The following is a 27,834-nucleotide window of genomic DNA, read 5'->3' on the forward strand; positions in this document are numbered from 1 at the left end:
ATTTCCTATATTTTAACCTTATTTACAATTTACATCAATATATTAGGGTTTGAAGACCTCTTTATATCGGCCATTTTTATTAGCGCTGAGTTATATTCACATTTCTACAATTGGATATTTTGAAACTTGCTGTAAAAATAGCCATTTGAAAGAAAACTTTTCGTGTCGGCCAAAGGCCTTAGACACCAAATTTGAAACACAACAAAAAAATCTTTAATTCAGTACTTAACAGTTTAATTGGTCTCCCAAATAACACCACCTTCAAAGTTTATGGCAACGCCCTAATTTTGAGCGCCCTCTAGTGAGTTTTTAAGAGGTACAGGTGTTCCTTATTTTAAAATAAATACTGTATTACGCAATAATCAACATTCATATTTTATATATTTAATTAAAAAACTAGGTAAATTAAGTTGGTGCAGCCCTGACAATTTGTTATATTGCTGCACTAAAACTGTACGTATTCTTCTTCTACAAAGGTCTTTAAGTTGAGCTGGGGTACCTTTAATATTAATTACTTTTAAAGACTATCTCTATACTTTTTGCAATTATTTTGTATTCCTTACTTTCGTAATGTTGAAGCAATGAATGGAGCAGACTTTCCGCCTTTGGTATTAAATCACGCGGCATTTTCTCTTGATTGTTCGAGGCATACACGTTTGCTCCGAACTCGAGCAGCAGTTTTGCCCCTTCAAAGTTATCATCATTTGTGGCAATGTGTAAAGGCGTTTGATGTATTTTGGTGGCGTTTACATTGGCACCTTTGAAAATGTGTTATTCAGTAATATTTTTAGGTGTTGCTATAAAAAATTTTGTTTTACCCGCTTCTAGTAGAGTTCGTATACTGCTTAGTTTTTTAGCTTGAGTTGCTGCATGCAGTGGCGTGCCATAATGACAATCGCTAGCTTCGAGCTTTCCACCAGCTTCTATAATCATTTTTAAACACTCACAATTGCCATATAATGCAGCTTCATGCATTGGTGACGTGAAAACAAATGGTGGGTTAACCCTTGCTCCGTGGCTCATAAGTAGAGATACGCATTCAATTGAACCACTTGAGCATGCATCGCAAAGTGGTGTGCTACCATCTATGCATTGGGCATTAATCTGCAAGCAGAATTTATTAAAGCAGGTTAAGAGTTTAGAAGCTTTTAATAAGGCACCTTAGCACCATTGTCGATTAATAGACACGCAATATCAACCCTTCCGTGTAAGCAGGCTGGGTGCAAAGGGGTTTGACACACTTCATTAGAAATATTTGCTGAGTATCCCAGCGCTAATAATTTCTCTAGAACATCTCTACGTCCTACTTCTGCAGCGCGGTGTAATGGATATGGTCCAAATTTTTCCAATACTAGGAATAAGAAACATTAGTTATTTGAAACTTCAATTGTTTATTTATTTTCCATTACTGCAAGCCAGTTCTGTGGTGCTTTCGCCCATTTTTATTTAGTTTACTCTGGTTTACTGGTTTCGTCTACAAACGCATTGTATTGTTTATAAACACGTTCAGCTGTTTTCAAGGTCTTATTATTGATCTCATCATGCTCATGAGGCTATAGAAGGATTCAAACTGCAGCCTCCTAAAATATATGCGATATATCATATAGGGTTTTTTTGTATGGTCGGTAATATAATTGTCAAACGTTTTTAGCACAATTAGTATAAGCCTAGCTGGCTGTAGATTATTATTATTAAAAGTTTAATTTCAAATTTAATAGTCTAGCGAAATGGGATGGGACGTCATTTCCATGTTATAAAAGCGGTCGAAAACCTTTTCTATTTGAAGGAAAATGGTTGCATTGGGTGGTTCCAAACGGCGTTGCCAGCCTCATCGAATAGAATTATCGTACCAACACCTGAAAAATATCGCATTTCAGTTTTATTTATCGTACGCTTCAAAAATATCTGACTAGCGATTAGAAAAGGGGAGCGGTTCTTCTCTCTCTCTTTAGACATGGAGGAAGAGAGAGGAGGCTTTATGAATAACCTTTTTACCCCGGGAGCTTGCTCTCACTGTCCCACAGGGTAGTAGAGTGGGGCTGACAAAAAAGGGGATCAGCACCCGTCAGTTTTCGTTTCGTCTCTACGGCCTCTCATTAGCTGAAGGTTCAAGGCGAACTGGCGTCAAGCTCGGCCGTAGGCGGCAGCATTCTAGTTACCTATGAGATTTCTATGATATCGTACGTTGTAATATCGTACATACTACTGAATTATCGTACAATTGCCGATATCGTACGTTGTGATATCGTTCATCGTACGGTAGGTGAAATAATCGTACAAAACGATAATTATCGTACAGGTTGGCAACGCTGGTTCCAAAACTTTCCTACGTGAAAGGGTTGGTCTCTTTAAAGGGAATATGAATAATATATTACGAAAGATCGCAACAATTTTAAGGAATATTTCCGCGCCGAAAATGTCAGAAATACTATAGAGGTTATATTCCCTGAAACCAGAGTTGCCCAAATTTCCAATTTAAAACAAGGCATAGATATAGGAAATTTCCTATACTGGAATTTTTTCGCCCGACCTGGCGTTCCTCGAACTAAATCTATAAAGACGGCACTGAATACTACTGGCCCCTTCTAAATTACGGTTCGCCCGGTCTACCTCTAAAACCTGGCTACGGCCCTGAGTAAGGTTGACTGGAACTCTTTGCCCCAAGAAATTATTTCCCAAATTTCGGACCTCTTTAATAGACCATTTCAATAAGTATTAGATATTTTGTTCTTTCTTTTTTTGGATTTAATAACCTGTTTATCCATAGAGATAGAAAAGAAATAGAGGCACTATTGTATCTGGCGAAGTTGACCACGAGTGCCGACCCCTTTTCGCCAATGTAGGAAGCCATTGAGATGGGCAGATCTTGGAGGAGAGAAGTATTCTGGAGTGGAAAATCCCATAGCGGTAATAAGAACATCCTTTCCCGCCTATTGCTGTTAGAATTACCCAGACTGCCCCGGTTTTTGGTCGGACGTCAGCTTTATCTGCCATCATTCTGGTGTTAGTAATTTCTCCGTTCACGTGATATAGGTCGTGTCTGCTATCGAAAGAGGTTTTTGAACCAAGGTTATTTTTTACTTATTCCTAAACAAAACATAAATCTCGGATCCTCCATGCTTACAGAAATTGAAAACTAATTTTCCATTTCCACCAAATGGCTCCACTTGATGACGTCCGACCAAAAAGAGCATGATGGGAATTTTACAAAGCCGCAGGTGGCGCCATCGACGCGCGGTGAAATGAAATACGTTATGACTTTTTTAAAATCAACTGTCATTAGATGTAAACAAAGGAAGGATAGATGGCGTTGCAAATTCTGCCCATCTCCGCTTTCATACATGCGCGGGGGGAGGGGTGAATTTTCCCGTCTTTTCTATCTCTATGTGTTTATCACTGTTCCCTAATCATGTACAATTGACATTTTGCCCCTCTTTTTTATGTTATACTCTAGTCCCTATCGGGCATTGTCTGTAAATATTTTTTTTATATTCTTTTTTTTCTTTTTCTTCTCTCACTCAATGACATATGAACTCATTGTGGTACATTATATTCTGGAACCACACTACTTTTGTATCTAATCCGAAGTCTGTATACAAGCAAAGATAATATAACCTAGGAGCAACAAACACAAGGAGAACGCAGCTAGCCTTTAAACACGCTAACGAAGGGTTGTGTACGAATTTCATTGGACGAGCGTCACGAGCCTTTACGCTGAACGTCTTACGGGCGGGGGGAAGACAATTTCCGAATTTTTCCCTTCCGACGGCAGCAGACGCTAAAGCGTCTAGCCAATGAAAAACGTACACAAGAAAATCCACGACTTTTGACGGGTTGCGTTCTCCTTGTGTGGGGTGTTGTGTTTGTTGCTCATAGATATAACTACGTACCCTAGATTCGAAATCAAGCACTTTCACGTAAACGCAGGCTCTTACCATAGAAATCGGATAACAAACTAGAACGCTTAATCACGGACTGTTACAGTCCGTGGCTTAATCGAATGGCTGACAAGGCACCGATTAGATTCTTGGCTTATACGACAGTAACGCCATCTGCGCTGCCTCTAGAGTCGCGCTCGCGCGTAACTTTGTTAAAAGTTTTCCCCCGCCCCATTGAAATTAATGTAAAGTTGGCGATAATTAAACGTTAATTAACCTACCAAATGATATAAGAAATATTCCACTGACAATTTTTCCCGTTTATATGAACTTAAATGTAATATAAAATCGTCTTGAAAAATCGTTTATCGCTTTATAACATTCAAAAATAATATTTTTCCCGCACCATGTAGATAACCGAACATCTGCTCGTCTAGGTAAAGTTTGTGTTGTCAACGCACGTATTATATTATTTTTGAATGTTATAAAGCGATAAACGATTTTTCAAGACGATTTTATATTACATTTAAGTTCATATAAACGGGAAAAATTGTCAGTGGAATATTTCTTATATCATTTGGTAGGTTGATTCCCTCGCGTTCTACATGTCGAAAAGTCTCATCGGTGTCGTGTTTTCTTTTCAAAGCATTGATACTGGTCTTTTGGATTTATTCCTTACGGCAATCAATATGAACTTAAATTGAAGTGACCCATTATTCCGACTTTCCCACCATTTTGTCTCACACAACCTTCACAATAGCTTCGTTTTCAAGCGATTTATTGCAAAAATAACAAGAGTTAGCTGGGTGGTAAATTTTAAACGCGGTTACATGAAGAGCGGCGGATGCGTTTTAAGTCAACGAAGGCGCAAAGTTGCAAGACGTGTTTCGGGTACAACGTTAAAACGGCGAATACGACACCACGATTGCTCGTATGTAAAATGTTGATAGAACATTTTTTGTGGGAAATAGCCGGACCCTAATTTTCATAATTGGGTTTATAGCCGTACATACAATACTAACGTAGATATTCGCGATAAACCATTACTCTGCCGTGATTTGCACAAAGGCATTAACGACCAAAACGTCATTTTAAGAAAAACTCAGTTTTGTTGCTTTTTTTTATCAATGAAAAACTTTCCCTCAGAATTTTCTGGAAAATATCCTATCTAGTAGTATTTTTTCTGCTCTTTTTAAATTTATAGTTCCTGACTGAAACTAGCGGTTCCTTTATCCCGCTTTTTAAGTTAAATTCCGATGTGCATGGTATTTTTTGAGTTTTAAATGTTCACAAAGGCAATAATGCTTTTGCGCAAATTATTTAAAGGTAATCTCATATTACTTAAATTATTCGCACAAAAGCATTTAATGCTGATTGGATAAACCCATAAAATGCTTTTGTGCTAAGTAAAGGATTGCGCTTAATGCCTATTTGCGAAGTAGTTCCGTGAAAGTACCGAAATAATGCTTTTGTGACAAGCGTATATCTTAAAACCTAAGAGGGCTAGAAACAAACTAATTTCAGATTCAGAATCAGCACCACCAACTTACCCAGATAAAACTAAAACATTAAAATGTCAAAAATGGTCGTTAATGCCTTTGTGCAAATCACGGCAGTACTGTGCACCAGTTTCCCACAAAACCATTGCTCGTAAAACAACTATTTCTAACAGTAACCTGTGAAAAGATATGTTTTTGTTTGAGTAATTACTCCTAAAATATTTAATTATGGAATTTTGAACCATTGTTCATTTTTTATTTAAAAAAACTAGCTTTCTATGATTTGAAAGAAACGCGTTTACTAGTGCGTTCTTGGCGATTGGAAATTATGGTAAAAAGAAAACTATTTCTAACACTAACCTGTGAAAAGATATGTTTTCTTTTGAGTATATACTCTTACACGATTTGAATACGAAAAGCATGGGCCAAAGGCAGGGTTTTTTAAAAGTTCTAATCGGACCCCACGACCAAATTTCAAAAATCGTTCTAGTTTGTTATCCGATTTCTATGGCTCTTACCAAAGATAATTTAAACTTCGTACCCTAGATTCGAAATCACTCTCTCGCGCTTTGCCGATAGCGTTTACCCACTTCCCGCCGGAACTCAGAAAAAATTCGCTCCAATGGTGGCGCACTACTGCCATCTAGGGATAGAAACTAATTTTTTTTTGGAAGTTGCGGTGCGTAATTTGACGCGTTTTGCGTTCAACTCGAAGTTTTAAAACATGGTGGACCACAATTATAACACTAAAAAAGTTTCAAATCGAAAGAAAAAACCTAGACTTACTAAAGGTGAGTAATATAATCTTACAAGCGATTCAAGCATAATTGGACTAAACTTAATAGTTCATTCAATTTTATTTACCATTTTAATAGGGTTCGTGTTTAACATCGACATTCTTCAGGAATATTTGCCTGAAATTTTAGAAATTCTTCAAGATTGGCATCATTACCGAAAGAAGATATTCAAGCACCAGAATTACCATTTGTTAAAGTAAATTTTATTGGAAACATATGATTTACAATTAAGCGTGTTTCTATAAATACTCTTGTTTTAAATAAAACAAATCTAGGCCTAAATATGGCGCCTTACCGCAACCGATGGAGCCGATTTTTCTGAGGTCACGTGCCGGAAGAGGGTAAACGCTTCGTAACAAAACCGTGAATGGGAAAGCTCTCAGTATTCGAATCTAGGGTACGAAGTTTAAATTATCTTTGCTCTTACTGAGTTCCCGGCGAAAGTCGGAAAAAACTGCCTCCATGGAGCTGGCAGGGCTACCGACATCTAGTTAAAACCGTGGTTTTTGACTTTCGGTTTTCAAGATACAAGATATTTTTGCGTTATATTGTTTTAAAACAATAATGGAACATGCCTGTAGCTCTAAAAATGTTTCTAAGCGAAAGAAAACTAAAGGTAAGTAATATAATCTTGGGATATCTATTGAAATTACTTATTTATCACCCTGCTGTGGAGCCCGATTTTTCTGAGGCCACGTGCCGGAAAAGGGTAAACGCTTCGTAACAAAACCGTCAATGGGAAAGCTCTCAGTATTCGAATCTAGGGTACGAGTTTAAATTATCTTTGGTAAAAGCCTCATGAGAAAACGCGCTATCGAGAAACGCCGTGATTTCGAATCTAGGGTACGTAGTTATATTATCTTTGATACAGTGTGTCAGAATGTATAGCCCGGTGAGCCCGGTGTACCTAGTAACTGAGACCATACCACCGGAGGCCTATCATCATAGTGCCCTACGCCAGCGTCCCCAAGCCCGGACAGGTGACAAATCCAGCATGGGTAGCAGAACCCTACTACAAGTCGGCAACGGCTTCACAGATGTTTATTGTTCAAATAAAAGAAATAAATAAATAAATAGTAGCACTCCCTAGCTTTGGCCATGGCCGCCATTTTGGTCGCAAATTTTTTATCTATAGGAAAGAGCATGGGTGACGTACTAGAACGTCACAGTGCCATTACTTCGAAATCCTAGAATACCAGTACTAAAAAAAATCGCAATAAGGGTACCCCAGAATTTAACTTTTCTATTTTTAAAAATATCTACACCTCGAAACAACTCAATCGCCAACCGTGATTTTGACCACAAGAAAATCAACCCAAAAAGAAAATGTATTCTATATTTATGTAATTTATTTGTAATAATCAGTAGTACAATAAATTTGAACGAACTTTGAACATAAAATAATAGGAACCATTTTAAAACTATATTCTTTATAAACTTCGAGCAGATATTTTATTATATAGCATTTAAATATTTAATATCAATTAACAGAGATACCAAAAAAAAGCTGAAAGTGGAATTATAATAAATAAATCTTTTAATCCAGTAACAAATGAAATATTTGGCTTTGACATTGCTGGTCTTACACTTATTATGTACTTTGTACATAAATTAAACTTTTACTAGCTTATTTTTTTAAGCATAAATATTGAAAGTTCAAAATTTTAAAAAATTGTAGCTAAAAATAGAATTTTGGTATTTTATTAGCAATTAATAGATTAAACTTTATAGTGTTTTTCAAATAATTTGCATAATTTAAACAATTGGTTTCAACAACTAGGAGCACTGTGTATTTAAAAAAAAATAGAAACTGAAGTAAATGAGCTTAATTTAAGTAAGTAAAATTTCTTCCCTTAACAAAAACTAGAGACAATCATGAAAGTCATTTACTTTTAAAATCAGACCTTAATAGAGAGCCTTATGAAAATATTCTTAAATATACCAAACCATATTTTGATTAACGTGACACGTTTTATAAGACAAGTGTTTCCCTCTATCGAAACATAAAATACAAAAACAATCTAAATTTTTTAAAAGATTAGATTATTTTTTAAGAATATTTTAATTGGACCAGTTATAGTTGCAATTTACTTAAGACTTTTTTCTTGTAAAACCTTTAGAACTAAATAAGTTACATAGTGCTCCTGTCTTGCGCATAAAATAACCAAATACAAAACTTAAAGACTTTACAAATACCAATGACTTTTTCACAGTTTCACTTTTTTTTAATTTCTTAGCATTGTTTTTAGAGACTTTGAGCGGTAACGTTTAAACTTTGGGAGTACTGCAATCTTTTGTATTAGCCTTCTTTAGTTTTGTTGCATTAAAAGTAACTATAGAACTTAAAAGGGCACTGCGGTCAGTGGTCGGAGGTGGAATCTCTCCCTGGAGTGGCGTTATTGGCGTTGGAGGAGGAGGTGGGGGTGGTGGCGGTGGACCCATGGGGGGAATTGGTGTCACACTGGAAGGTACAGGGCTTGCTGTAATAAAAAATTTTGTTAGATTAAAAATAGTGTATTTGACCATTCAGCTACATCAAATTGGCATTACTATTACAAAGATTGTTTGGTTTTTCTACCATTTCAGCACTTTGTCAGTTATTATAGATGGGAGTAGCAACTGTTAGTTAAAAAATTTATAGCGATATGTTTTACATTTTAAAGAAGGTACATTTACAAAGCCTAAAAGGCTTAAGATTTTTTTAAACCAAGGCCTAGTTAATGTGAGACTGGTGCCAAAGCTTAATTTGAAAGGGATTATAGAATGCTAGCAGTTGGCCTGAAAAGTTAGAGCAACACTTTTAAAAAGTGTCATAATCATTTCAAACTACCAAGCCATAAAGGCTTAGTTTTGTCGGGCAAAGTCCTAGTATGAGCATACCAAGGATTAATTTAGTTTCCATCATACAACCAAAGTTGAAAGTTATGATTAATGATTGGTTTTAACACAAACTGTCTTTGTAATTGACTGCTCTTTGAAATTTATTTTTCTAGTGAAAATACCTCTAATATGTCATGGTCTAAAAAGCAGGTAAATACAGCTTTTGCCCAAAACATGTAGTGGTAGTGTCAGTAGCAAAATTGTCATTTTAAATTCAGTCAACTATAATGCCCTTTTTGAAACTGCCACTATCTACATATTTGTGAAAACACGAATAGAATCATAGAAAAATTCCCAAAAAGTAAAAAATAATGCAAAACCATTACCACAGGTATTCTACACAACACCAAACATGCATATAAAAACATACATAAAGTGTGCCAAAATGTAAATAAGAATGCCATATTTTATGTATGTTTTTAAATGATCTTAAATCTTTTTGAAAATTGAGAAATTAAATTTTAGATAGGGGGCATAGACTAAGACGGTACAAACTGATTTTTTGGTAGCGTGCTGTGGCGCTGAGTCTCCCAATCAGCTGACTACCCGCCCTGCCGCATTGGGGCAAAAATGGGGTAAAAAAATTATCAAAAACCAAATTTTCTATTTAATTTGAATATTGAATATGTATATAAAAAATATACGTTAAAAAAATTTTAGAACAAAGTTGTATAAATCTACAGTGAATTTAAAAGTAACATTTAATTATAATAAAGGTAGATTACCTGTTGGAGTTGGTGGGGTGGGACTTGGTGTAGGTCCATTTGAAGCCCCACTACTATGGTTATGTTCAGACTGCTTTTGTTGCTAGATTTTAATTGAAAATTTTGATTAATTTAAGATAAAGCAATCACATGTTACTGAAACTTGACTTAAATTATCCACGTGTAATAAGAATAGAATATACACATTTTTATATCTGTATATTCAGCCATTTCTTAAGTATTCGTTGTCCAAATTAGGCGTACGCAATATCTTCTGAACCGCAAAAGTTACAAATACCAAACTTAATATTAACATAAGTGGATAATAACCATAAGTATGACAATTCCTATTCACCCAATGCAAATTTTTTAATGATAGTCTGTTTCGCCAATGACAAATTAAACCATAATGTACCGACAACTCTCCGCGAACTGCTCCTAATATTTATCAGAAGATAAAAATAACTATTATAAACACTGGCTCCATTTCAGAAGTTAGTTTTTTCGAATTTCAAATCTAACCAACTATTTTGCCAACGGAAAGAGTAGGAAGGGACTAGTTTCCCGTTCAAAAACTTCCTATTTCGCAATCACTCTTTGACAGACTATCATTAACCGAATTCATTCTGTGCCATACTTATCTTTATTATCCACTTATGATTGTATTATGTGCTAACCCACAAACGCTACAAATCGGAAATTTTCTGTGTAAGTCTATACTCTTTATGTTAGAAATTTATGACAAGTTTCCTCGAAATATGAGTGTTTGATATTTAAAAAAATGTGCACCTTTTTACGTTCACTTTGCCTTTTTTTAATATGATCCGTAGAATTTAATTGCGCCTGAGCTCTGGATACTCTTTGGTTATGCCTGAGCTACAAAATTTTTATTAACTTATGGAACTACACGAAATTTTAAATCCTATCATACCAATTTCTGTTCCTCTCGTAGCCTATGTTCCATTTGATCTCGTCCTCTTCTCAAACATTCTTTCATTTGCGAAGAGACTTTAAAACTTACTTTTCCTTCAGAGCTATTTACATTCATAAAGAACCTATTGCAATATTTATTATTTTAAATTTTTATTATTGAAAATAAAAACAGTGTGCATTTTTTACGGATGAAGAAGTAAATTTGCGATTGATGGGAGTCCATTTTTACATGCTTCGTTGGTCAGAATTGCTTCTAAAACGCTTCCTAGAACCAAAATAAGTAAGTTACTGTTATTTTCCTTAAATATTATGCCAATTTAAACATTACTCAATTCAGGCGGACAAGTTTGTGGAAAATAATCGCAAGTCGGCGTAAGCAATGGCTCGCCAAATGTTAATTCGTACAATAAGTGACCAAAACTATACACATCAATATTTTCTAACGTCTATAAATCAAACACTAATTAATTTAAAAATGACAATTTTAATTCTTAATTTGGCAAAATATCAACACATGTCCGATTTGTTTTTTTTTGGATACTTTAGATGATACTGAACATTTCTGGGTCAAAATTATTTTGAGGAAATGAAAATTCGCGGAAAAATGAATTTTGTAAAATTACTTTTCACCAAAATTTGGCCCGCTTCATTGTTGTAGGTGAAGTAGAATACACGATGGGCTTAAAAGAAATAAATATGCAATAAAAGTAAAGCATTGTCCAATTTTTATTTGCGGAAATGGTTAAACTAGCAAAATTAAATGTTTGTAAAATTTTTTACATGGCCATCCTCCTTGGCAAAATTTTGTTAAACTGCCCGTGTGCCCTCTGCTAATTTTGGTAGATCACCTATCTCTGAACACAAGACGAATGAAAAAAAAAGTATTGTGGCAAATACCAAAATATAATCATAAACTAAGTGTTGGTGCCTGACGCTGCACGTGCTCTACACTTTCAAGCTGGGGGCACGCGGCGCCACATCAACCCCATTCTTGCTAATCACAATGGGCCGTCTAGCATCGCGACCTTGTGGACAATTTACCAAGAAAAAATAGAAAATGCTTTGTCCCCGCCCAATATTGCACAAAACGTAAAATTTAGTGTATCCTACTGTACCACAAACGGAAAAGTAACGCTAGAAAATGTTAATTTTCAAAAATTAATATCTAAGCGAATTTTCATTTCCGCAGAATAATTTTGACACAGAAATGTTCAGTATCGTCGTAAGTATCCAGAGAAATTAAAAAAAATTGGACATGTGTTGGTGTGTTGATATTCATCCCTTAATTTTATTAACCTGAACTTTGCGAAGTTGGACGATTAAAGGCCTATAAAACGATGGTAATCCGAATAAATTATTTTCAACTTCTAATAGTTGGCAACGATCCTGTTCCATAATAACATTTCCCAAATGTAGATGACCTTTGCGACGGAAAGAAAACTCTTTTTATTGCAATTTCATTTTGTAAATTATCAAAAATGGCATACCATGACCGAATCCTTTATCGTGCAAGAATTTTAAAGCGGTTAATATTTGCCGTCCAACCCTGCTAATAACATCAGTTGGAAGTTGAGGTTCATTTTTGGCCTTTGGCGTACATTTTTTTATGAAAGGCGTTCTTGGTTTACACTTTAAAAGCAGAAATTGTATTTTGTAATTATTAATTATAATTCTCATTTCTTTTCGAAAATACTTTGCATATCACATCACGTAACGTTCCATTTTGATTGAAATTACGGATTACAACCCCTCCATTATCAGTAGCTCCGCAATATGCGGAAGGGTATAAATAAGGATGCTACAAAAATGACACAAATTTAATTTACAATTTCATAACATTGTTTAAAGGATTTAATACCTGAATGGTGCTTAGTAGTTTGACTGCATTTTGTAAATCTTTGTCATCTATAAATTTATCAGGCCCAAATGGTACCTAATATAGTTTTGTTGTTATTACATCAAAATGAGTTTTTTTATAAGTATATTTTCAAAAGTCATTGTAGTATAGGTACGTTAAATAAAGTTATTTTGAAATGGTGTTTACCCAATATAATAGTAATCTTTCTTTGGGATCAATTTTAGGTTTGACTAAGAAATATTGTTTACGCAACCTCCACCCTAATTCGGGTAATGGTTCAACAACTTCCCACTGGGACTCTGAGCGAAAGACCATAGATACATGTTGTAACGCTTTCTCTGTATGAATATAATAATTTAGAATGTAATTATCATAGTTATATAATCATGAAAATATACCTAAAAAGTTCATATCATAATTATGAGGATCTAGAAATCTTTTAACAGGTAACGTTGCAGATAAAACGGAATGTGATAGAACTATATTGATGTAATTCTACCGAAAAGAAAGTTTATTATTAGGATAGTATAAAAGTGGGCAGGGAATATTTTTATAACAACCTGTAACCCTTGCTGTCTCTCTGCGACAAATTCACGGTCCATTTTACCAAAAACTTTCTTAGGAGGTAGTACTAATTGCTCAACTCCAGAACTTTGTAGGTAGGAATGAAGACTAGAAAAATCGCTATAGCGTCGCCAGACTTGCCAGGTGTTTTCAGCAATGGGACCCCTTTGTACCCTCATTAAATAAACCTGTAATTATAGAAATTTTTTCTAATGTCATTTGACATATTGCAATGTGTTAACCAATGCCCAAAACCGACAATATTAGATGCTTAGCACTAAGACTTTGCTATTATTTGTTTTTATTAGTAAAGAAAGATTTATTTACTGTATGATCGTGAGCATTTTCTGCGGCTTCTATGGTACATGTTATTTTTTGCGTATCGTCTAGTGTAACTTTATTTAAAAGTACTCTGTTGTCAAATACAGCCATTGTTTACAATGTAAATTAAGGGGCGTTGTGAAATCTATGGGTGATAAATCATTTTTCCTTTCAAAATTGAACTAGGAATATGAAGACTAGGCTGACTAGCCGTACCCGGTTACATCCTCCTAGCTTTCAAGACTGCGGGTGGATTTTTTTTTGTACACGTAGTTTTCGGTATTTTATCGGTACTGAAATGCTAATGATAGGGATTATGACTCACGTAATATATTATTATAATTAAACTCATTCTTTTTCGAGCGGGATTCATATTAATTCTTATTTTTATTCGCGACACGAAAACTACCGCTACGCCCCCTTTGGTTCGCAATTGAAACCTAGAGAGGTAGCGGCTAAAGCAGACGCTATTATTTTTAACCTTATTGCTATTCGTAAATTCCACTTTAAAACTAATGATTCTTTCATTTTAAGATAATTTTGGTATCGTTTGTTCATATTTTGATAAGTTTATTTAGGAAAAAAACGCTCATAACTTTTTAATTTGTATGTAGCAGACGCTAGATCATAGTTACTAGGCGCTACCTCGGAGAAGCTAGCACCGTTACGCCATCTAGACTCGTTTCGGTCGCGAATTGGAAAAGAACACCGGGAGAGCAAATACCTTCCAAAATGTTAAAAGGGAATAATGGAATTTAAGAGGGAAAACGGGAAAAGTGAGGGAAAATGGCATTTTGCGCGGGAAAATGAGGGAAAAGTGTTCTTGCCACGGGAAGAAAGTAATTTTTTAGCTTTTCTGATAACATAGCCTATTGTATATTTAGTCCATGGATATGTTATGAGACACAAATTTAAATTTTTTTTAATACGTTAGATAGTAATGAAAGTCATGATCTAAATATCAGTTTACGACTTTTGTGGATATATTTTTAAAAAAATTATTTAAATTTAAGTTATTTTGTAATAAATTAAACCTTATAATTGGAGTTCTTTTCAGAATTAAACTGAATATTTATATAAATTAGTACTAAAAGCTTCAAAATATAGCAAGGTATTAAAATGGGAAACTATCGCAAGAGGGTAATTTTAGATATCAAATGTGGAAGCCCTGCTCACAACTCAAGACCGTCTGGTCTGTCGACTGCTTAAAGAAAAATGGGTTCCTTGCAATCATCTGTTAGTGCATCGGCTTCGCCGGCTTCAAATTCTTGCGAATTCGATGGACTTTGTGATGAAATTTCTGGTAAATCTAAAGCTCAAGTAGACGTTAATGTAGTTGCGAAAGAGGTAAAGAGTCAAGTTGAAGATAAAAACGAAGAAGTCAAAAGTATGGTCCATATCGAAAGTGCTAACCAAGGCATAGAGCCTAAAAATCTGGCAAACGATGGAGAAAGCGCCAAATATGAAGGCTTCAAATCGAACGCTGACCTTTATCCAGAACGGCAAGAAGGCGGTAAACATATTCCAACGTGGTTTCAAACTATAATTTTGGGAGAAAGTAGAAGAGATATTGATAAAGCCCGATGTGAGTTAAATGTTATGAATTGCCTCGATAAATGTAAGTTTCAACAAGTTGAATAGAAACATTTGAGACCTATAACAAATTTAATTTATACATTTATTATTTTCTTAGATCCACTTTTAAAGCTTATGCTTAGTGCTCTCAAATCATCAGGCTGCGAGTTGGACTTAAAACGTCATATATCGTGTGAATGTTGTAGCACAAAAGTAACTGGAGGATATGACATTAAAATGAACCAAATTGTAGTTTGCCAGAATGTTGCTCGCAGTGAACAGCAAGTTGTTGGTGCATTAGCTCATGAACTTGTACATATGTTTGATTACTGCAGAGCTAAATTGGATTTATCCAATGTGGATCATCTGGCTTGTACTGAGATCCGAGCAGCCAATTTAATGCATTGTTCATTCATGAGTGCAATGATTGATGGTTCTGCGTCACCCATCAATATATCACAACGGCATAAGGTATGTACATTTGTCAAAACATATGGAAATCCACACTCTTTAACCAGTGGTGATAATTGTTGACAGAGGTAGGTATCCTGATAATAACTAGCATCAGTACAGTATTACATAGACAAAATTTACAATCATCAGATATAAGGCAAAAGGTGAGAGATAAATAAATGTAGGCGCCCACAAACCTTTGGTGATGTTGGATTATATATAGTGATCCAAAAGGCTATTCTTTAATATCTGGGACAACAAAAGTAGAACTGATGAAGATGAGGTTTTATTGTTTGATCTATACTAAGTAAAATGAGTATTGATACATTTTGATATTCCGTAGGGTATATATTATAGAATGTTTAAAATTTTTTTCATCGAATTTTTCTTGTGTTTTTTTTCTTCTAATTCTACCATCTAAGCCGGGCCAGTAGGGGATTTGGGTGGGGATATATTTCCTTGATTTTGTTAATATTGTTATTTTTAGTACCTCAATAATTTTTTGGCGTTATGAGCACGTGGTGCACGTGCATTATTTTGATAATTTTCTAGATTTTAGGCCAAAGTAGACGAATATTGGGAGATATTGTAGGTCTCATAGGTTTGGGCCTAAAAAAATCGATTTCGACTATGGTGCTTTATCGTTCTGTGGCTTGTTTTGTTTTGCATATAATAAATTTTTCCACAAAGTTTCGCATTGTCTCTGGGCTAAATGTAAATATTGTATCTGTTACGCTCACGAGCACCTTAATGGCTGCTCAGCTATGCGAAAAGTGTAGTATATGCTAGGTTGCAAAACGCCTTTTTAGCCATATTGATGTGAGTGAATAGAGCTTAGTACACACAATTAAGCCTGTATTAGCTTATTTTCGGGTAGGTTATAGCTTCTATTTGGGTTAAGTTTTGCTTCTTTTCAGGTAAAGTTTAGCTGTTTTTCGGGTAGGTTTTTATTTTTGGGCAGTTTGGTTAGATATTTTAGTTAATTCCCTAGGTTTTGGCTTAATTTCTGTCCCAGATATTAAAGGGGCTCCAAAGTTCAGTGGCAAAAAAAAAAGAAAATTGAGCATGCATTTCATTCCCCTCGGCCTTGGCAGAGGCGGGCAGAGTCAACCGTAAATTTCGCACTTTACTGACTTTACACACATTTGGCACCGAACTTTGGAGCCCCTTTAAAGAATCCCCGTACAAAAAGTTGTGGGCAAAAATTGGGTTATTAATTTCGTTGATCAAAAACCTAATGATCAGATTATGAGCTAAATTCACTCCGAGTTTTGCCCAACTCTGTCAAATACTATGTTTCACAATAGGGACTTGGCAGCATGACGTATATAATACGTCACCCATCCTTTTTTCAATAGGAACTTGGCAGCATGACGTCACGCCGTACCTTTGGCCATGGCCGCCATTCTGGTAGACTTTTTCTCCCCAGGATAAAAACTATTGAAAAAAGTCCCTATTGGAAAATAAAGCCAAAGGCAACTTCATGCTGCCAAGGTCCTATAAGATCAGAGCTCCATAGATAGAATTGGCAACTAATATGTGGTTGTAAAAGTAATTGTATTCTCCCGACTCAATGGTGACATCTTCTATTGTGCAATATAGTCATAGCCTTTGGTCTTGACAAAACACTGTGCCTAAATCAGTTGTCCTCAGTATTGTTTTTTACACACAATCCATTGCGAAAAGAGAGGAGCGCTTATTTTGCCGCTCCAAAAAGAGCGAAAAGAGAGGAGCGCTTATTTTGCCGCTCAAAAAAAGAGCGAAAAGAGAGGAGCGCTTATTTTGCCGCTCAAAAAAAGAGCGAAAAGAGAGGAGCGCTTATTTTGCCGCTCCAAAAAGAGCGAAAAGAGAGGAGCGCTTATTTTGCCGCTCAAAAAAAGAGCGAAAAGAGAGGAGCGCTTATTTTGCCGCTCAAAAAAAGAGCGAAAAGAGAGGAGCGCTTATTTGCCGCTCAAAAAAAGAGCGAAAAGAGAGGAGCGCTTATTTTGCCGCTCCAAAAAGAGCGAAAAGAGAGGAGCGCTTATTTTGCCGCTCAAAAAAGAGCGAAAAGAGAGGAGCGCTTATTTTGCCGCTCCGAAAAGAGAGGAGCGCTTATTTTGCCGCTCCAAAAAGAGCGAAAAGAGAGGAGCGCTTATTTTGCCGCTCAAAAAAAGAGCGAAAAGAGAGGAGCGCTTATTTTGCCGCTCTAAAAAAGAGCGAAAAGAGAGGAGCGCTTATTTTGCCGCTCCAAAAAGAGCGAAAAGAGAGGAGCGCTTATTTTGCCGCTCAAAAAAGAGCGAAAAGAGAGGAGCGCTTATTTTGCCGCTCCAAAAAGAGCGAAAAGAGAGGAGCGCTTATTTTGCCGCTCAAAAAAAGAGCGAAAAGAGAGGAGCGCTTATTTTGCCGCTCCAAAAAGAGCGAAAAGAGAGGAGCGCTTATTTTGCCGCTCAAAAAAGAGCGAAAAGAGAGGAGCGCTTATTTTGCCGCTCCAAAAAGAGCGAAAAGAGAGGTGCGCTTATTTTACCGCTCAAAAAAAGAGCGAAAAGAGAGGAGCGCTTATTTTGCCGCTCAAAAGAGCGAAAAGAGAGGAGCGCTTATTTTGCCGCTCAAAAAAAGAGCGAAAAGAGAGGAGCGCTTGTTTTTGCGCTCAAAAAAGAGCGAAAAGAGAGGAGCGCTTATTTTGCCGCTCCAAAAAGAGCGAAAAGAGAGGAGCGCTTATTTTGCCGCTCAAAAAAAGAGCGAAAAGAGAGGATCGCTTATTTTGCCGCTCAAAAAAAGAGCGAAAAGAGAGGAGCGCTTATTTTGCCGCTCAAAAAAAGAGCGAAAAGAGAGGAGCGCTTGTTTTGCCGCTCAAAAACAGAGCGAAAAGAGAGGAGCGCTTGTTTTGCCGCTCAAAAAAAGAGCGAAAAGAGAGGAGCGCTTATTTTGCCGCTCTAAAAAAGAGCGAAAAGAGAGGAGCGCTTGTTTTGCCGCTCAAAAACAGAGCGAAAAGAGAGGAGCGCTTGTTTTGCCGCTCAAAAACAGCGAAAAGAGAGGAGCGCTTGTTTTGCCGCTCAAAAAAAGAGCGAAAAGAGAGGAGCGCTTATTTTGCCGCTCAAAAAAAGAGCGAAAAGAGAGGAGCGCTTGTTTTGCCGCTCAAAAAAAGAGCGAAAAGAGAGGAGCGCTTATTTTTCCGCTCCAAAAAGAGCGAAAAGAGAGGAGCGCTTATTTTGCCGCTCAAAAAAAGAGCGAAAAGAGAGGAGCGCTTATTTTGCCGCTCAAAAAAAGAGCGAAAAGAGAGGAGCGCTTGTTTTGCCGCTCGAAAAAGAGCGAAAAGAGAGGAGCGCTTATTTTGCCGCTCAAAAAAAGAGCGAAAAGAGAGGAGCGCTTATTTTGTCGCTCAAGAAAGAGCGAAAAGAGAGGAGCGCTTATTTTGCCGCTCAAAAAAAGAGCGAAAAAAGAGGAGCGCTTATTTTGCCGCTCAAGAAAGAGAGAAAAGATAGGAGCGTCGATTTTACCGCTCAAAAAAGAGAGGAGCGCCGATTTAACCACTCAAAAATACGTGAGCGTGAGCGGATATTAACATCCTATATTTTTAGCAAAATCCCCCAAAAGGCCTATAAAATCCCACAATTTTCATATTTTGGCCATTTCAAATCCCGCCACTCTCTGAAGTTGTTATATTTAGCCGAGTATTTAGCAATAGGATAAATTCCTATACAAAATAATTCTAGTCTATAATTTTGTTATTGTTAACATAGTTAGCAATATTATATTTTAGTGATAAAATGGCTAAATAGTTTCTAATTTTTAAGTGAAAATCAAATATTTATTTCACTAAATAAAGATTTTGTTTTTAAATGCATGAAGTTAGTACACGAAAAATATTGGCTATGGGAATACCGTCAAAATTATTATTAAACGTAAGAGTAGATTTAAATTAGTTCAAGAATGTTACGCGACGCGAGATGCGAGTTTTTGAAAGTATATTTGTTAACGCGCGCGGTGGTTTTGAAAATATTTAGGCAGTTGCAATTTGGATTTGTAAAAGAAAGGCTTGTTTAAATAGTTAGGGTTAGAGAATAAAGGTTTTACAGAGTGAACATAGTTAGTTATTTGGTCTTACTTTTCCCACACGTAAACAATTTTACATTTTGGTGGCAGAAGTGGGAAAGTCGCGTTATTTAGGAATTTTTACGTACACATAACAAGTTTTAGAAGCAATGCCACGAAGACAACCGGACCCCGATGTTGATCCTGCCCCCATTTATCGGTCAACTATAATAATAAAAAAAATAATAATAATAATCAGCTAGGCTAATACCCAAGCCGCCCCCGAAAAGTACAATGGTGATGGTGATTTGGGAACACGGATAAAGTACTTCGAGGTGTGCGCTATCGCTAATGAATGGAATGACGAAAAGAAGAGAACAATCCTGCCAATTTGAACAAGAAGAGCCTTCAATATTTACGATGGGCTCACAGTGCACCAGAAGGGATCGTACGTTCATCTACTTAATGCCCTTAAAGACGCTTTCGTTCAGCCGGAACGACAACGAGTTTACGTGGCAGGTTTTAGAGCCAGATTTCAACAGCCGGGAGAACACCTGGAGGATTTTTGTCAGGATCTTCGACGATTGGTAGAAAGAGCCATGCCAGGAATAGGAGTTATCGCGTACGATACGTTAATTCTGGAGCAATTTTTGTATGGCCTTCGACCGGAATTGCTAGACCGAGTATTTCAAGCCAACCCAAGCGATTTGACTGAAGCTTTGTCGGTTGCGAAGCGGTTCGAAGCGTTAAATGAACTACGACGAAATGAATCTCGTCCGTACGGCGCGTACAACCATTGCCAGGGAGCCACTCAAGGACCGACCGTTAGCGCATCTGAACCCAAGAATAATTCCACCGATGAAATAGAATCATTGAAGGATACGGTCTCGAAACTGGCTGTTGAAGTTGCTGAACTACGTCTTCCAGGGTTGCCACACGTCAGGGAAAACAGGGAAAAGTCAGGGAATTAAAAAATGGGCCTAAAACGTCAGGGAAATGTCAGGGAATTTTAAGAATTGGTAAAAATTCAGGGAAAAGTCAGGGAATTCAATTTTATCTTGGCACTTTTTGAAGGTAATTTAACTCTAGATCAATGTCAAATTCTACGATTATCATTTTATTTCCTTGAATGTTTGGCTAATTTTTTCAACATTGCTATAACCTTTTTACTGAAATATAAGTCCATCTAAATTTATTAACTTCTGATAAAAGTAAAATATATAAGAAAAATTTTGGCCTTAATAAGTCAGGGAAAATCTCTTAAAATGGTCAGGGAAAACAGGGAATTTGAATCTGAAAATTTTGTGGCAACAATGTCTTCAGAAATACCGCCAAGAATCCGGATCATTGTCTCGCCGGGAAATGAATGCCAATACACCCGAATGTCATCCGCCACAATACTCCGCGACTCCGTATGAGCGAGCGACACAATTCAGTCAGCATCAATCATCTTATCCTTTAAACCATCAACCGCACTATGGTCCTCAGTTTGTTGAGCAGGTACAGTATTACCCAGCTCCCAATAGTTGATTTTATAAAATAAAAAGTTGTATTGCCCAACTTGTTAAAATGTTGCTCTTACGTCACAAGACACGGCTTTATTAGTATATTTGGCGCACGAGCGATTTGCACGCGCGCTAAAAAAACCTATATTCCTCGCGACTGTTGCGCGCGCTAGAAGGCTTGCGAAAGTTGAGACTGTGACGTAAGAGCAACATTAAAACAAGAAGGCCACGTTAGTTTATAAAAATAACTATTGGAATCAACCGCGCTTTGAGCAACCGCAGTATGGCAATTCGAGACCAACCCGTTACTATTGTGGAAGAAAGGGTCATCTACAGAGAGAATGTTTTAAACGTCAAGTTGACGAAAATCGTAACAGGGGAGATCGCTACAATTTTCAGCGACGCCCAGATCAGTATGCTGGACAAGATAGAAATTCGCGAACTAATAATTCAAATCAAGCTAGTCAAGTCAAAGGTCAGTGAAGATCAACGGAGTTAAATCGTCTGGTCTTATCGATAGCGGATCCTCGATCAGTATTATTCGCGCGTCTTTAGCTCGTGACCTTGGACTCTTAGATCACATCAATAAGCCTAATGAGGAAACTAGACCAAAAATATATTCGATCACTGGTGAAGCTATACAGGTTATAGGAGTGACAGAGGTAGAATATGAATTCGGTTCGTTCAAAAAGCGTTGGGATGTTTTTATTGCCGACGGATTAGTCAATGACTGCGTTATTGGGTGTGATCTCCTCGAGTCTTTGGGAGCAGTTTTGGAGTTTCGTGAAAAGACTTTGGCATTTGGTGATATTACTCTACCATTGATTCGATCTCAACACTCAAGCGATCCCGTAATTTGTCGTGTAACTCTTGTTGAAAACGTCGAAATACCAGCTCAAAATGAAATGATAGTTCGTGGACGAATTGAAAATGGTTTGAAACGTGATGCTTTTAAGAATTCAATCGGTCTTATTGAACCAGTAGAGGGGTTTCGGCAATCGAACACTTTGGCTGTGGGAAGATCGCTGGTCGCCACAAACGAAAACGCTCTTTATGTTCGATTACTAAACACTGGAAATTCACCTACCGCTCTTTACCGCGATTGTGTTATTGGTACTTTACATGAAGTGCATAAAGTTGGTGATACTTTCGTACCAAATTCGTTTGAAGATTCACGACAATTGTCTTTGCTGGATAAAACTAACCTTGATAACTGTCCAATATCGACCGACGAAAAGAAAGCGTTACGAAATTTTCTATTGAAGAATGAAGATTTATTTGCCACAGACAATTTGACCTAGGACTAGTCAAAGACGTCCAACATCGCATAGACACTGGAGATGCTCGTCCAATTAAGAAGAGGCCATACCGTATTCCAAACGCGCAGAAAGAGATATTTGATACCCAAATAAAACAAATGTTGGATCATAAAGTGATTTCGCCGAGTTGAAGTCCGTGGGCTGTTATTTGTCGGGTGCTAAGCTATTTACCACTCTTGATTTAGCTTCCGGTTATTGGCAAATTGCAGTTCATCCCGAGGACAAGGAGAAAACTGGGTTCATTACGCAACAGGGACTGTTCGAATTCAACAAAATGCCGTTCGGTTTGACAAATGGTCCAAGTACCTTTCAAAGACTTATGGATTGTGTATTACGTGGATTGCAGTGGGACGTTTGTCTTATTTACCTGGATGACATTATTGTATTCTCGTCGACTTTCACCGAACATTTGTTGCGTCTCGAACAAGTTTTTATTCGTCTTCGAACTGCCGGAATTAAAGTGTTGGTTGCACGAAAAATCGATAGTAATAAAAACTAATGAATGCGGGCTTGTTTTGAAGCCCAGGACGTTCTCTTTCCAAAAATGTCATTGTCGAAACAAGTTTCCAAGCCTAAGTGTATTAACGATGAGTCCGAAACCTACCTTTTTCGCTCCCCAAAATCCTGAAATTTTTCTCCTCCGTAGCACGAGCAATTTTGGGGCAAATCGAAGCTGTAGTTTTATTCCTAAAATAGAAGGAACTGAAGTGGAGGGATTCGGTTTACTTGTAGAAGTTTTCAAACCAGAGATTTTTAATCATGATATTAGGCTTATTATTATAAAAAAAAAAAAAATTTAACCGCGCGCGACACGACGTTTTTATTTTTCTACTACGTAGGCTTGTGTATGCCTATTTCAATTATTACTGCGTAGGACTTTTTCCTGGGAGTTAAATCAACCTGCTTTAATCCCAGATGTAAAGAAATGTATTACAGACAATTAGCCAATGATACACTTCGCATTTTCTGACGTCATGGGTGCCGAGAAGAATTTTAGAAGTCTGGAAATTCGCCGAAAAACTCGATTTCCACCATTTCGACTTCTTTTTATAATAATTCAAAGACCACTTAACCGATTTTGTTGAAATTTTCTGTACTTGCTATAAAATGTTTGCTCTTTCTAAAGAATCATTAATTAGCCGTAGCTAAAATTTCGTGCAACCAACACTTTAAAATTAATCCTCATAAATGTCACTTTTGCCAAGAGGAACTAGAATATCTTGGTCACATCGTATCTAGTGAAGGAATAAAACCCAACAAAAAGAATATCCAGAAAGTCATTGATTGGCCCGTTCCACGTACTACAAGTCAAGTTCAGTCATTCTTAGGACTTTCTTCCTACTACTGACGATTTATTCGGAGTTTCGCTAGTATTGCCTCTCCACTGCACGCCTTAGTAAAGCCAAAAACAAAATTTGAATGGACGGAATCATGCAATAAGGCTTTTGAAACTTTGAAAGCTTGTTTAACTTCACAACCGATTTTGGGGTACCCGAACTTCAAGGAAGAATTTAGAGTTGAGACGGATGCTTCAAGTACGGGTATCGGATTTATTTTGTCACAGCTTCACAATGGAAGGGAAACGGTTAGTTACGAAAGCCGAACTTTGCATAAAAGTGAAAAAAAATATTCAACGGTCGAACGCCAAATGTTGGCCGTGGTTGAAGCGGTGGAGAAATTTCGCCCGTACCTTTTTGGTCGCCACTTCATCATAATTAGCGACCACAATCCGCTTGTTTGGCTACGAAACATGAAAGAACCCAGAGGGAAATTTGCTAGATGGATCTTGAAACTTGAAGAGTTTCATTATGAAATCCAATACAGATGTGGAAAGAAACATGGTAACGTAGATGCTCTATCAAGAAGGATAAATCAGACTGATGCTGAACCTGAACCAAGTACTGACCATCACCTTACTGACGCTGTGTTTAGCTACGAACCAAAATATACGACACTTCAATTTGTCGATCTGCAACAACGCGATGACACGATAAGGAAAATAAAACACGTTTTGAATACACAATTGAAACCCAGTTCGGACGAATTAAGTGGCGACAAGAATCGACGATTTTCGTTACTGTACAAGAATGTGAGAGATCTTTGTCTTCAAAATGGACTATTGTATCGAAAGAAACCGAACTCAGACAATTCGCGAGTCTTGGTGCCTATTTTCATGATTCCGGAATTTCTGCACCACTACCTTAATGAGCCTACGTCTGGTCACCGCGGAATCGAGAAAACCTTAAATGCAATACAGCAAAAGTATTGGTGGCCACTTATGTCCGAAGACGTTACAACTTGGTGCAGGGAATATGTTCCATGTGCGAGAATATTTGATCTAGCGAACCCCTTTCATCATATCGGGTGTGGAAGTAAAAAAAGAGCCTTGATTGTTTACAAACCAATGATAAAAATTTTAAATTAAAAATTATGTAGTGAAAAGGAGTTGTAAAGAGAGTAAATTGATAAAATCGTCTGCTTACGTTTTTACCCCAACTCAAGCTGTTCGCGACCGAAACGAGTCTAGGTGGCGTAACCTTGGAGGAGGGAAGCCTTTTCGACGGACCAGCCCAGGCCTATTGAAAATTGGAATGCTTTCAAAAGTGTAAATAACGTTTGGAAAATAATGATTAATTGTTGAATCGGATGATAAAAATAACTACTATAAACACTGGCTCCATTTCAGAAGTTAGTTTTTCTCCGAATTTCAAACCTAAACCCGTGTACGCTCGCATTTCTCGCCATCAAACTAACCAACTATTTTGCCAACGGAAACACTAGGAAAGGACGAGTTTCCGGTTCGGAAACTTCCTATTTCGCAATCACTCCACGAGAGACTATCATTAAAGGGGAACGGCCAAGCTTTTCCAAATATGGCCTTATTTCCGTATCAAAAGATCAATAACGCCAGGTGCTTTGGTTTGAATTTTCGCCGCCATCTTAGGGGCTGCCGCCAGCGCCCCTAACCCCGTATGAGTGATTTGCGAACTATCCTAACTTTTAAAATCACACAATTTAGGCTTAAGTCTCTTATAACTGGAACGCGCCGCGCGTGAAAAACAATTTTTTCGCGTCTTCAGCAGCGCGCGCTTTTACGTTGTTTTTCTGTCTCACCGACTTCTCACCAGGTGTCGCGGCGGACGCGCGCTTTTCGATTTCCCGAAATTTCTTTATTTTATTAAAAATGAATCACTAAATATTTTTTGATGCGGTTTTCGCCATAAATTTTAGTATTAATGGGCTATAGGGCTATCTACCTGGTTAAAGCTTGACCGTTCCCCTTTAACCGAATTCCTTCTGTGTCATACTTATGTTTATTATCCACTATGCAATTATGTAAATACGAATTGAACCTTTTTTCCCCCGTAGGAATGTGTGAAACAAAAAGCGATGTTATCCGTAATGGCAGTGCGTGACATCAGCAAAGAAGACGCGCTGGTAGCTGTGAATCGCGTCTTTGAAAAGTGTTACAACGACTTGGAACCATTAGGAAGAAGGTTACGGCGCAAATCCAATGACATTGAAAAGTGTTATCGAGAGAAATACCATTACGGATATTTTGATTAATTGTAGGCCCGAGATACTAGTAAAGTTTAGACTGTTTTGAAATATCACATAGTTTATAACTTAGACATATACAGTAACTTAACAATTAACAGTGTAAAAAAAGTACAGCATTTTTGATTGTAAATAAGATGGCGATTAAAAGATTATGGTAATCGAGAAAGATTTAAAATTGTCTCTTTTTTTTCGCTTTACAATGTCCCGAACGTGTCTCATAACAAATGATCCAGAACGTGAACCACTCCGTTGCTGGCTGTTATGTCCGAGTACAGTACGTTGACTCCGTTTACAACTATGCATTCTGTTTAAAAAATCTGTGGTTACTTTTTGCATTTGCGCGTGGAATGTATTCAGTTCTACCAAGAAATGAATGCCTTCTCGTTTCTACCATGAATATGGAACTGATTAGGTAGGCAGCCCTCAGTCGCCGGGATGGGAGGAGCTTCGAGGTTCAGGGCTGCCACACGTCAGGGAATTTAAAAATGGGACTAAAAAGTCAAGGAAAGGTCAGTGAATTTAAAAATGGGACTAAAAAGTCAAGGAAAGGTCAGTGAATTTAAAAATGGGACTAAAAAGTCAAGGAAAGGTCAGTGAATTTAAAAATGGGTCTAAAAAGTATGGGAATTTAAAAATTGGTTTAAAAAATCAGGGAAAAGTCAGGGAATTTTTAAATGGGTCTAAAAAGTCAAGGAAAGGTCAGTGAATTTAAAAATGGGTCTAAAAAGTATGGGAATTTAAAAATTGGTTTACAAAATCAGGGAAAGGTCAGGGAATTTAAAAATGGGACTAAAAAGTCAAGGAAAGGTCGGTGAATTTAAAAATGGGTCTAAAAAGTATGGGAATTTAAAAATTGGTTTAAAAAATCAGGGAAAAGTCGGAATTTTTAAATGGGTCTAAAAAGTCAAGGAAAGGTCAGTGAATTTAAAAATGGGTCCAAAAAGTATGGAAATTTAAAAATTGGTTTAAAAAATAAGGGAATTTAAAATTGGGTCTAAAAAGTATGGGAATTTAAAAATGGGTCTAAAAAATCAGGTAATTTAAAAATGGGTCTATGAAGTATTAATAGCAAAAACACCTTAAATAATTATGGTTGTCAACTGTTTTTGTGGTAGTAGAGGCATTTTTATGAGAATTACAAGTAAGGTTTTTGGCTAAATCTCGGAAATGTTTTGTGGACCGAGTCAAGGACAAACGCCTGTCTCCGGATTGGTAGAGTCACCACCCATCCTAGGCCCAGATTGTAGAAAGGGGTAATGAAATAATTGGAAATTCATGGTAGAAATGAATACATTCATGATTTGCGGTTTTGTTTAACGATGAAATGTATCTTACGTGGTTTTAGAGTTAGCGTGGTTTCCCCACCATTTAACGCCCTCGTTGTCATTCCGTCGCTCACTCCGGCTGAGAAAAGCGTCCCTCGGATTAAGTGCTTCGAAACTAGGTCTGAAAGTTGAACATTTTCTTTTGAAATTAAGACTTAATAATTAGGCCATATAGACGCATTCACATATTGCCTACAGGGAAATATGCAAAAAGGGGCGAAATCCACCCGAGGTACCTTCCTATTTAATAATGTTTGAGGTAGATGGCGACACTATAAAGTTTATGAAAAATAAACTTTTTTTAAAAAGTTATTTATTAATTACTAAATTATAGTACTTTAAATTCTTATTACAAATATATAATTTTTGTAATTTAAATTAACGATTAATTTTAACAGTAGTTAACACTCTGCCATAGATGGCACTATAATACAATTTTAAACTATCCAATCAGGGAAGATAATTTTGTATTTTAAATCCCGACAAAACCGTTCTCCACTAAAAACTGAAAACTTTCAACCAATCGTTGAAAATCAAAATTATGACGTCATGTTGCTATCAGAGCGCCATCTACTAACGAATAACGCCATCACCACGTTACCTCGGATGAATTTTACCCCTTTAAAGTGGTCTCGGCCCCTTAAAAATTGT

General features: G+C 36.9%; 4 protein-coding genes across 5 annotated transcripts in view; 1 reads left to right on the plus strand and 3 right to left on the minus strand.

The window, feature by feature from the left end:
• Positions 1 to 205: 205 nt before the first annotated feature.
• LOC149962126 (ankyrin repeat and SOCS box protein 5-like) lies at positions 206 to 2,011 on the minus strand. Its single transcript, XM_090164470.1, has 7 exons — positions 1,996 to 2,011; positions 1,772 to 1,856; positions 1,410 to 1,580; positions 1,161 to 1,351; positions 819 to 1,104; positions 564 to 758; positions 206 to 499 (listed from the first exon to the last, which is right to left on the minus strand). The coding sequence occupies exons 3-7, from the start codon at positions 1,438 to 1,440 to the stop codon at positions 363 to 365; spliced, it is 840 nt and encodes a 279-aa protein (XP_090020596.1). The 5' UTR covers positions 1,441 to 1,580; positions 1,772 to 1,856; positions 1,996 to 2,011; the 3' UTR covers positions 206 to 362.
• Positions 2,012 to 7,601: 5,590 nt separating this feature from the next.
• On the minus strand, positions 7,602 to 13,762 carry LOC149962127 (PX domain-containing protein kinase-like protein). 2 transcript variants are annotated; one of them, XM_090178736.1, is made up of 15 exons: positions 13,669 to 13,762; positions 13,441 to 13,602; positions 13,110 to 13,301; positions 12,948 to 13,044; positions 12,736 to 12,887; positions 12,550 to 12,624; positions 12,385 to 12,489; positions 12,179 to 12,320; positions 11,988 to 12,112; positions 11,020 to 11,137; positions 10,878 to 10,956; positions 10,690 to 10,813; positions 10,548 to 10,634; positions 9,780 to 9,861; positions 7,602 to 8,654 (listed from the first exon to the last, which is right to left on the minus strand). In XM_090178736.1, exons 2-15 carry the CDS (start codon positions 13,543 to 13,545, stop codon positions 8,443 to 8,445), a joined length of 1,695 nt encoding a protein of 564 aa, XP_090034862.1. In that variant the 5' UTR covers positions 13,546 to 13,602; positions 13,669 to 13,762; the 3' UTR covers positions 7,602 to 8,442. The 2 variants fall into 2 exon arrangements, with proteins under 2 accessions (XP_090034862.1, XP_090034869.1); XM_090178743.1 differs by having other exon boundaries at positions 13,441 to 13,579; positions 13,651 to 13,758.
• Positions 13,763 to 14,611: 849 nt separating this feature from the next.
• Positions 14,612 to 25,922, plus strand: LOC149962128 (mitochondrial inner membrane protease ATP23 homolog). Its single transcript, XM_090178766.1, has 3 exons — positions 14,612 to 15,052; positions 15,128 to 15,480; positions 25,667 to 25,922. Exons 1-3 carry the CDS (start codon positions 14,650 to 14,652, stop codon positions 25,862 to 25,864), a joined length of 954 nt encoding a protein of 317 aa, XP_090034892.1. The 5' UTR covers positions 14,612 to 14,649; the 3' UTR covers positions 25,865 to 25,922.
• A 37-nt stretch (positions 25,923 to 25,959) lies between these two features.
• The window catches only part of LOC149962129 (uncharacterized), a 42,939-nt gene continuing 41,064 nt past the window's right edge, over positions 25,960 to 27,834 (minus strand). Inside the window, exons 17-18 of the mRNA XM_090178752.1 lie at positions 27,194 to 27,304; positions 25,960 to 26,162 (exon numbers count right to left, since the gene is read on the minus strand). Of these exons, the coding sequence (XP_090034878.1) occupies positions 26,074 to 26,162; positions 27,194 to 27,304 (200 nt within the window). The 3' untranslated portion in view covers positions 25,960 to 26,073. The remainder of the gene's footprint in view (positions 26,163 to 27,193; positions 27,305 to 27,834) is intronic.

This window comes from Leiobunum rupestre, chromosome 1 (assembly GCF_980474605.1).
Source record: "Leiobunum rupestre chromosome 1, qqLeiRupe1.1.hap1, whole genome shotgun sequence".
Classification (NCBI taxonomy): Eukaryota; Metazoa; Arthropoda; class Arachnida; order Opiliones; family Sclerosomatidae; genus Leiobunum; species Leiobunum rupestre.

Coding starts and splice junctions, on each gene's coding strand:
- LOC149962128 (XM_090178766.1), top strand. CDS start 14,650: ATGGGTTCCTTGCAATCATCTGTTAGTGCATCGGCTTCGCCGGCTTCA. Junction 15,053..15,127: donor TATGAATTGCCTCGATAAAT/GTAAGTTTCAAC, acceptor TTATTTTCTTAG/ATCCACTTTTAAAGCTTATG. Junction 15,481..25,666: donor ATATATCACAACGGCATAAG/GTATGTACATTT, acceptor TTTCCCCCGTAG/GAATGTGTGAAACAAAAAGC.
- LOC149962126 (XM_090164470.1), bottom strand. CDS start 1,440: ATGGGCGAAAGCACCACAGAACTGGCTTGCA. Junction 1,105..1,160: donor TAATCGACAATGGTGCTAAG/GTGCCTTATTAA, acceptor TTCTGCTTGCAG/ATTAATGCCCAATGCATAGA. Junction 500..563: donor ATTGCTTCAACATTACGAAA/GTAAGGAATACA, acceptor TTAATATTAAAG/GTACCCCAGCTCAACTTAAA.
- LOC149962127 (XM_090178736.1), bottom strand. CDS start 13,545: ATGGCTGTATTTGACAACAGAGTACTTTTAAATAAAGTTACACTAGAC. Junction 13,302..13,440: donor AAAATGCTCACGATCATACA/GTAAATAAATCT, acceptor CTATAATTACAG/GTTTATTTAATGAGGGTACA. Junction 10,635..10,689: donor TACGAGAGGAACAGAAATTG/GTATGATAGGAT, acceptor AAAATTTTGTAG/CTCAGGCATAACCAAAGAGT.